This window comes from Peromyscus eremicus, chromosome 13, assembly GCF_949786415.1.
Source record: "Peromyscus eremicus chromosome 13, PerEre_H2_v1, whole genome shotgun sequence".
Lineage (NCBI taxonomy): Eukaryota > Metazoa > Chordata > Mammalia > Rodentia > Cricetidae > Peromyscus > Peromyscus eremicus.
In genome coordinates, this window is record NC_081429.1 from 39,057,643 (window position 1) to 39,067,255 (window position 9,613).

General features: G+C 50.1%; 1 protein-coding gene across 2 annotated transcripts in view; it reads left to right on the top strand.

The window, feature by feature from the left end:
* Marchf4 (membrane associated ring-CH-type finger 4) overlaps window positions 1-8,043 on the top strand; it is a 120,093-nt gene extending 112,050 nt beyond the window's left edge. Inside the window, exon 4 of one of the 2 annotated variants that reach the window (XM_059278267.1) lies at window positions 7,676-8,043. In XM_059278267.1, coding sequence (XP_059134250.1) covers window positions 7,676-8,043 — 368 coding nt within the window. Of the gene's footprint in view, window positions 1-1,416; window positions 1,428-7,675 lie in introns of those variants that run through there. The other variant, XM_059278268.1, reaches the window with a different exon arrangement.
* The last annotated feature ends 1,570 nt before the right edge of the window (window positions 8,044-9,613 follow it).

The following is a 9,613-nucleotide window of genomic DNA, read 5'->3' on the forward strand; positions in this document are numbered from 1 at the left end:
ACCAGAGATGCTTGTTCTGGCATTGGGTTTTAGAGGCTTCTGTCCATCCTGGCCGGAAAGACACTGAGGTGGGGGTGACAATATACCATAGTGGGAGTATGCTTGTTCATATGATGGCAGCCAGGGAGCAGAGAAAGCAGGCTGGGAATGGGGGCACATATAACCTTCAAAGCCTCCCTCCACCATGACCTACTTCTGCCAGCCAGGCCCCACCTCCTAATGGCTCCACAGCCTTCAAAACAGCCCCACAAGCAGGGATCTGAGGACCTGCGGGGGACATTTCAGATTCAAACAATAACCCAGAGTTTGGGTATGTCTGCCTACACAAACAACTTTTTAAATTTATAATAACATATGTGAAGCACAGCCCGGGTGTGCCTGAGAAGCATGAAGATATCTCTCCCGAGAGCACGAGGTGGCCTTGCCAATCTGGCGTCCCCAGACACGCCAAAAATAGCTAGTTATATTTACTTATCCATTATTTATGTAAGATGAAATCATGTGATATTTATTTAGTAATGATGATAAAATAATAACTAGCATCCATTATGCATTGTGTTCTAAGTACTGTGAAAAATGCTTCACATGCTGTAGGGTTCTTCTTCTTTTTAATCTTCTTTACCCCATGCAACTCCATGGCACGACTGCTTTTACAGTCCCCATCTCCCTGACAGGAAAACCAAGAACGAGGGGCAACCCTCACAGTCTGCTCTCGAGTACAAGTTCATGGTGGCCACTGTCAAAACAATACGTCACACATTCAAACACATATCGCACAAGAGATCTCATTAGTAACGCTAATAGAAATTGTATATAAACATATACAATTAAAACAAGAGTTACCTTCTCTGTAGTTGTTTGAGAGGTGTGCACATGACCTGGGGCATGGAGGAGGAAAGAGCATCAGCCACATGGCGCTGCTCTGATCTAGATACTCTAGGGTGATGCCCCACTTCATAGACAAACTGTGTGTCCTTGGACAAGATGTTTAGCTCTCTCCTGAGCTCAGTCTCCTCTTCAAAACAGAGCTGAGATGGCTCACCTCACAGGTAAGTTTCTGTGATAAACAGCTCCTTTTGAAAAGCCCTTTCAGAGTGACAGGACATTGTAAGCTTCCAAGACACAATACCATCACCGTGACTTTCACCGTCACCACGACCTTCATCATCACCTCTAAGCGTTGATACCACCCAGTGTGGCTGAAGAATGCCATGGCCATAGAGTAAGAGCTCTCAGCTTTCAGAAAGGAACCCTGCAGAAAACTCCCCAGTTGCACAGATTCGTACGGAAATGGTCCCTTCAGTGATACCAGTGCATATCTGAGACTCCAGATTTTCCCTCCCCTCTCCAGTCCTATTGCGTAAAGCTTACTCCATTCTCAGGCATTTCACCCCTCTATTCCTCTCCTCAGAAGAGGCTTCTCATAGGTCTGCATTGCCCCGGGTAAGCAGAGGGGAGGCAATGATTCTGACTCCGAAGCCTCAAGACACACTCTGTGCGTTGACCAAAGGCAATTGGCCCCATCAGGAGCCCGCTAGGGTGAGCGACCTGGAATAAGTCATGTAAAGGAGACACTGCCCTTCAGTGCCCAGGCACCAAGCTAACACGGAAACAATGGCTTCCCTCGACCCTCATCAAACACTCTTGGCATCTTTTGTCTTTTGATTCTGGATTGCTGGGGTCCTTCTAGTCAATGTGAGTCTGCCCAAGTGAGGCGCCTGGCTCCCTCTGTCACCACGTCTCTGGGCAGGCCCTCAGCAGGGCATCCTGGCCACTCGGTGAGAAGCATGAAGACAGGCCCTGGAGAGTCCTCAGCAGATAGACAACAATCTGATCTCTGCCAGAAGCAACCCTCTGAGCCCACCAAAGTATTTCCTATTTCTCCTGCATTGCATATTTCCTCTCTACTTGCCTGCTACTGTCTTTAGTGTAAGTTCCAGGGCTGGGTCTTTGAGGGGTGCAGTCTGGAAGGTGAGTGTTTGACCACTGTGGGTGGGGCTTCAGGGAGAGACACAAAGTCAGACCACACTGTCTGGCAGAGGGGAAATACTGTGGTTTGAATGTGACTACCCCCATAGGCTCATGTGTTTGAACTTCTTTGTTTGTTTGTTTTTGTTTTTTCAAGACAGGGTTTCTCTGTGTAGTTTTGGTGCCTGTCCTGGATCTCGCTCTGTAGACCAGGTTGGCCTTGAACTCACAGAGATCCGCCTGGCTCTGCCTCCCGAGTGCTGGGATTAAAAGCATGTGCCACCACCACCACCCAGCCTGTGTTTGAACTTTTGATCCCTAACTGTGGCACTGTATGGAAAGGTTGTGGAGCCTTTAGAAGGTGCAGCCTTGCCAGAAGACTAGGTCCCTGGAAGTGGGCCTTGGAGCGTTATAGCCTGGCCCCACTTTCGGCTGCATCCACTTTCTCCTTTGGATGCAGTGTACCATCGCCCCTTCCTCTCTTCAACTGCTTCTTGCCTGGTATTTGGTCCCAGTAATGAAAACATAATATAGGAAGCCTTCGAGGGAAGGGGCGGCACTGATGGTGGGAAGGGAGGCCCCAAAGGGAGAGCTGACTCCACGCCTGTAGAACCAGTCGGTGTCCAGAGCACCTTTCTCACCTCTGTGTGATTATTCTCCATACACGATGGCTCCTCCTGACAACGGAGGGGAGGCATTCCCCAGAAGAGCAGATGCTCATGGGGACAGGTTGGCAGTGAAGGAGAAAGAAGACAGACGAGTGTCCTGTGGTCTTCCTCCAATGACCCCTTGCATGTAGCCTCGACGGTCATGCCAGCCAAGTCAGCACTCAGGATTCCTCACCTCATCCGGTCTCATAAAGACTCAAGGAAGGGAACACCAGTTCCAACTTGCTGATGAGAAACTGAGGCCCGCAATGAACAAGTCCCTTGCTGAAGCCACAAGGGTTGCAAGTGGCAGATGTACTACTACTCTATATATGCTCGCTAGCAGGTGAATTGACTCTAAATCGTGGGGACTGAGGGTCTTTGGGTCAAGGAAGTGGCCATTTATTGCCCTACGTTTTAACATCTGTCACATCTGGAGAGAGCATTTTTTTTTTTCAAATTTACATGTAGTGTGTGTGTGTATGTATGCACACACACACAGGTACACACATGGATGTGTGCTGGATCATTGGCAGATGTGCATGCATTCAATGAACAATCTCGTTCATTGAATCTGGACCTTGCACTTCAATTATACTGTATGGTCAGTAAGCCCTAGGGATCCTTCTGCGCTTAGTGTATATGTATATGTATATATATGTGTGTGTGTGTGTGTGTGTGTGTGTGTGTGTGTGTATGTGTGTATGTGTCTAGTATATATATGTGTGTGTATATATATCTATATGTATATATATATATATATATATATATATATATATATATATATCCCACAGAGCTGAGATTATGGGCATCTACCACACATCTTTTACATGGATGTTGAGGATCCAGACTCAGTTCTCCAGGCTTGCACAGCAAACACTTTACAGTCTAAGTTTCTTCCTCCCCTTCCTTCTCTTTTTTTCAAAAATAAAACTCTAGCCAGGAGGTGGTCACGCATGCCTTTAAGACCAGCACTCAGGAAGCAAAGACACGAGGATCTCTGAGTTCAAGATCAGCCTGGTCTACAGAGCAAGTTCTAGGACAGCCAGGGATACACAGAGAAGCCCTGTCTGGGGAAAAAGAAAAGAAAAGAGGAAAAATAAAATGTAGTGTTTTCTGTGCAGTAGCGGGCAGGGACAAGCATTCTGTCTAGGCAGTCTTGCTCATTATAGCCCACTATGGCCATCACCAGAGTCACCTGAGGCTTCTTTGAGATCCAGATTCTCAGGCCTGGCCCCAGACCTACTGAGCCAGGTTTTCTGGGGATAGAGCCAGGAATCTGTGAGTTACTATGCTCTCTGAAGATTCTGATACACACCCAAGTTTGAAAAGCACTGTTTCAGAGTGTCAACAACTTTTATGTCACTTAGCCGGAACACTGGCAAGAGATGAGGGTCTGAAGGTGAATTCTGGGTCACTGAGGTGCTGTGGGATGATCTGTATGTCAAGTGTGTTGCTGATTGGTCAATAAATAAATCACTGATTGGCCAGTGGCCAGTCAGGAAGTATAGGCAGGACAAGGAGGAGAATAAAGCTGGGAAGTGGAAGGCTGAGTCAGAGAGACACTGCCAGCTGCCACGATGACAAACAGCATGTGAAGATGCCGGTAAGCCAAGAGCCGAGTGGCAGGGTATAGATTTGTGGAAATGGATTAATTAAATCTGTAAGAACAGTTAGCAAGAAGCCTGGTACGGCCATACAGTTTGTAAGCAATATAAGTCTCTGTGTTTACTTGGTTGGGTCTGAGCGGCTGTGGGACTGGCAGGTAAAAGAGATTTGCCCTGACTGTGGGCCAGGCAGAAAAACTCTAGCTACACTGAGGGGGTTAGAGGCTTTCCTGTAAACTTACTCATCAACTTGGCTTGACCTGTTATTGCACACATGGTGGGAAGCGGTGTTGTGCCCCAACCCCACCCGCCCCCCAATGGCAGGGGCTCAGAGACATGCAGAGTGGACACTCAGAAAAGACAACGTTGGGTCAAGTTGTGTCTCTCTGCTCACAGGAAAAATCCAATGGTCAGAACGCACTAAGGAAAGGCCGGGATGCTTTTTAGAGAACTCCTTGTTGTTGCTATGGTTATAGGGTGTGGAGGAGCTAGGCAAGCAGGACTGCCCACTCATGGTGGTGACCAGCCTTCTCCCCATTCCTCAGAGTCTGAGCGAAAGGCCATTTCGGCTGAAGCGAAGCAGAAGGGGAGAGAGAGGATGAAAGAAGTGTCTAACAACCTATAGAACCTATAACCCTGTGAGGAGGAGGAGCCCAAAAGTTGGAGACACTTTAGAAAGGCGAAATGTCTATTCTTCCGAAATACCACAAATACAGCCAAGATCTGGGTACATTGCAAGTAATTACTCAGTAGCTGTTAAAGTGCATAGAAAATCCCAGGGAAGGACTCAGTTAAAATTCACATTTCTTGCCTCCCTCCCTCCCTCCCTCCCTCGTGCTATTTTTTTTTTCTTCTTTTCTGTTTGTTTTTGAGTCAGGGTCGCATGAAGCGCGTGCTGGTTCCAAACTCTCTCTCTGTGGTCAGCGATGACCTTAAGCTCCCCAACCTCCCACCTCTACCTGTCACGTGCTAGGATTGCAGGCTTGCACCGCCATGGTGGTTCATGCAGTCAGGACTGGGGATTAAACCCGGGGCCGGACAAAGGCCTGGCAAGTAGAGCTGCATCCCCGTCCTTTCTTCCCCCTCTATCTCAAACTCGTCACCCACAGCCCTTTGCTCGCCTGCCTAAATTCCACCTCCTTCTCAGTCCACCGCTCTCTTCTGACTCTCAGGCTTCTTGGCCACCTTGGTGGCTGCCCTCCTAGCCCTCATCATCTTCCTTGTTTTTAAAAACATCCTCCATGCAAGGAATCAATCATTATTTCGGCGAAGCAGGAATGGGTGGAGGGAGGAGGGGTGGTTGTTGCTAAGAGGAGTGAATGGAAATGAGGTAGTTTATGTTTTTCCAACTTTTCCCAAATAAGTGTTATCTAGAAAAACAGGTGCACTCCTCCCTGCTCATCCACTTATCCATTAAAATGGTTTAATTACTGCCTGAACACTAGACAGGCAATTAAAAGGCAGGATTCAAACCAAAAACTTAAGGCACCCTCTTCAATCAGAGTAAAATTGTCTGATCGAGAGGCTAATTAAGAATGGAGTGTAGAGATTCCAGCCAGAAATTCTGTCTGGGGCCTTAAAAGCCCCCAGTTCTCTGTACCCGGGCCCAGACTCCCCCTTAGTGAGTCCCTGTGATGTTCCTGGTGCTGCATTGGCTATGGAGACTCAGCCCATGCCTGTAGCCTGGACAACGGCACAAGGCCGCACGCAAACAAGGCACGTGGGACAAACAGATGAGCGAGTAGCGTCAGTACCGATGGTGCACAGGTACACATTTAAGGGTACACAGAAGTAATGGGCGTTGGCACCCTTGGGAACAGAGGGGAGGCCTCTTTGTCCAGCACCCATTGCACTGGGTCAGGGGTCCACAAGGGCATTTTTAGGAAATTATGCTCCCTCTAAAACTGTTGTCTGGGTTCACCCAGGGCTCGGAACCAGTGTGTCTCAAGGTGAACTCTTGCAGATGCGTAGAGAGAAACGCAATTGCAGGAGCTGTTGGATGCTGGAAGGAGCGGCAGGGGGTGGCTCTTCTTTTTTCCCAGAGGCTGAGCTGAAGCGGAAACGCTGTGACGTGTTCCCATCCAGGACTTGTGCCGTAGTGAGGAGGTGAGGGTGACTAGTCCACGTTGCTCCTGTGAGCTTCTGGACATGGACTGTGGCAGCCATAGTGAACTAATAGTCACTACCACCATACAGATCCACATGCCAGCCCTGGGACCTGGGGCGTCAGCAAATGGCGCCCTCATCACCCAACTATGACAGCCAGAACCTTCACAATTGTTCAAAGGCTTCTCTGTGCTCACAGCCCATCTGTCTGCAAGTCTGTCAGCTCTACCTGCGACACACATCCTGCTTCTAAAGACATCTCATCACTCCATGTGTCCCCAACACCGGTCACCGGTTCTCACCTTCAATGCTGTGTCATTTCCTGCTTCATTGGAGATTTCTATTCTTGCCCCTTTTGGGGCACCAGTGAATTTTCTTAAGAGCAAATCTGTCCATGTCTTTCCCTCTTCTAAATCTCCTCGGGGCATTCCCACTATACTGGAGAAATGTAAGACATGATCATAGCTGGGGCTCTGCCCGCCTCCTCCTCCCCTCTCCACACCCCAATGTTTGTGCTGTGTTAGCCATGCCGACCTCAACTCCATGGCCTTTCTCTTCCCTCTTGCTAAAACAAGACCCCAAATGCCTACAGCCAAGGGCCGTTTAACCCTATTTCATCTTCCTCCCAGCATGTGCCAGCACAGGAAAAGGGTCCTAGTTGGTTTATTTGCATGTCTCGTACGTGCCTCCTCACTTAAATCTAAGTTCTCCAACAGCAAGACTTCCTGTCTCGGGCACTTCAGGATCTCAAGTGCTTTGCACACAGTAGGCCTTCCATTGCTATCCATTTGTCTTGTCGCCTTGTATGTGGCTTGTTTGTGTGTGGCTTGCTAGATGTGGCCTGTTTCCACTGGCTCCCACTTTATTTGGCCAGTATAACTGCAAGAACGTTCACTCTGCCGGAGGGATTTGTATTTTAGCAGCAGAGGCTATGCAAAGAGCTAAAGAAAGGAGTTTCAGATGTCTGTCATTCAGCAGGATTGGAATGACCACAGGATCCCATTGATGTTGCCTTTTAAAGGAGCATGATTCATTCAACACCTGCTAAGCACAGGGCGTCATGAATATGTAATACGGGGAGGAAAAAAATATTTACATTATGACTTAATTGGAGACTTTGAATTGTGTCAAGCCAGGAAGGGGGCAGGATGGAGCAGAAGTAGACAAAGGCGTTTCATGCAGATCTCCACGATCTCGTGATCTTCTTCCTTCTGGTGACTCACGGAGCCCGGGGGAACCTAGAGGTGCTCTGGCGTCAAGTGGCTCAGAGCTGGAAGGTAGGTTTGGCTTTCTCCCACAGTTACTTGCCTTCTTTGCTCAGCCTTTGTTTTCTTCTCTTCCTGCCAGGTCTCATCATCCACGAAGGACCCTCCGTATACCGCATCTTTAAACGATGGCAGGCCGTCAACCAGCAGTGGAAAGTGCTAAACTATGACAAGACAAAAGACTTAGAGGATCAAAAATCAGGAGGCAGGACAAACCTACGGACTTCCTCATCAACCCAAGCCAATATCCCCTCCACGGAAGAGGAGGCAGCCAGCCCTCCTGCCCGTGAAGAGGGCCCCACCAGGGCTGCCAGCCACCCCTCAGGCCCTGGGTCCCAACACCACTGTGCTTACACCATTCTGCACATCCTGAGTCACTTGAGACCTCACGAACAGCGGAGCACGCAGGGCGGCAGCCGAGAACTCGTCATGAGAGTCACCACGGTGTGAAAGGAGGCTGGGGAGGAAGGCTGAGACCACACACACACACACACACCCAGAAAAGCGGCTGGGCCAGGAGGGGCCCAGGAAGCAGGAATGGGAGGCAGAAATCCGGCCCTGGGTGGGGGGCCTCGAGGGAGCCTGGAGCAGAGGGGAGCCATGGGAAGGCTGCCTGCTGGAGAGTTCCTGTGATTTCCAGTCTGTTGGGTTTCACAGACTGCACAACGGTGGGTGGGACAAATGGAACCCGCCCTCAGAAAACACTCCTCCCTGCAGAATGACAAGTAGCAAGGCACCCAGAAAGGGCCGGGCAGAAAATGGCGGCCGGTACCCCAGGTACCTGCTGCCCCTGTGGGTTGGAAGGGCAGCAAAGAGAACAAGCCAAGGCCACCCGTGGACCAGCTTTTGTAATCCGCGCCTCTCTCTCAGTCTGGGGTTTGCTCCTCCCTGGGTGCTGCTTCCCAGCCCTGGGTGCCCCAGGGAGAGAGTGGGACCTTGTGAGCTGGTACCCCTACCATGCTTGTCGGGGTGTGGGGGGGAGCCTGCACTCTGCAAAGTTCCAGTGACTCAGATGGCTTCACGGACCCCTGGGAGACCGTTCAGGAACGGAGCTGCGGATATGCCTGGTGAGAGATGGGGCTGTGTCCCCCAGAGAGAACTTTCCTAGCTGTAACTAGGAGCATCACGTGAGCTCAGAGAAGGCTGAGGTTTGGGGATGGGCATCTTTCTGTTCCCTTGTTTATTTTATGGTGATTTGGGCTCAAAGATGTTTACAGGATGGGGGAACTCCTCACACACATACCTGTGTGCGTGTGCGTGTGCGTGCGTGTGTGCATGTGTGTGTGTGTGTGTGTGTGTGTAGAGGGAAGTGTGGATTTCTCATGAGTATCTCAAGCACACAACTGCGGCGTCAACCTTCAAATGCCAGGCCAGGGATAATTCACCCTACTACTGAGCCCCACCCACACCCGGAATAATGTAGTGCCATGTCCTTTTGGCCTTGGCATTCGAAAGGGTAGGCACACACACGCACACATGCACGCATGCACACACACGCACACGCATGCACACATGCACACACGCACACACACACCCAGACCCTCCCACCTGGGTCTGCTGCAGTGTGGGGTGACGCTGGCCTGTGTATCTCAAGGAAGGAGTGAACACCGATCTAAGTATTCCTGGCGTCCTGGCACCGGCACCCTCCCTGAAGTGGCAGCTCTGCTCGCCTTGTGCTCAGTGCGGTGCGCACCTTGGTCCTCCCTGTGCGGCCGAGCACTACAAGGAGCCAGTGCGGAGCACTGTCTCAGGAGCCGCCCGTGTGTTCCGGGACCTGCCAGGGAAGGCCGCGGGGTGGTCACCCGCAGTTTCTTACCGTCGTGGCACAATGGACGCGCCATCCTTGGGTATTAAAAGGACACTGTCAAGTACTTTTTTAAACTAGTTTTTAGGGTTTTTTAAAACTCTCTGTTATTTGTAATATTCTCTTAAAAGCTTGGAAATAAAATGTCTTTCCCTACCACGCGTGTCCCTTCCCCACGGTTTCTTCCTTTTCCTCCCGTGACAGCCACTGCTCTTG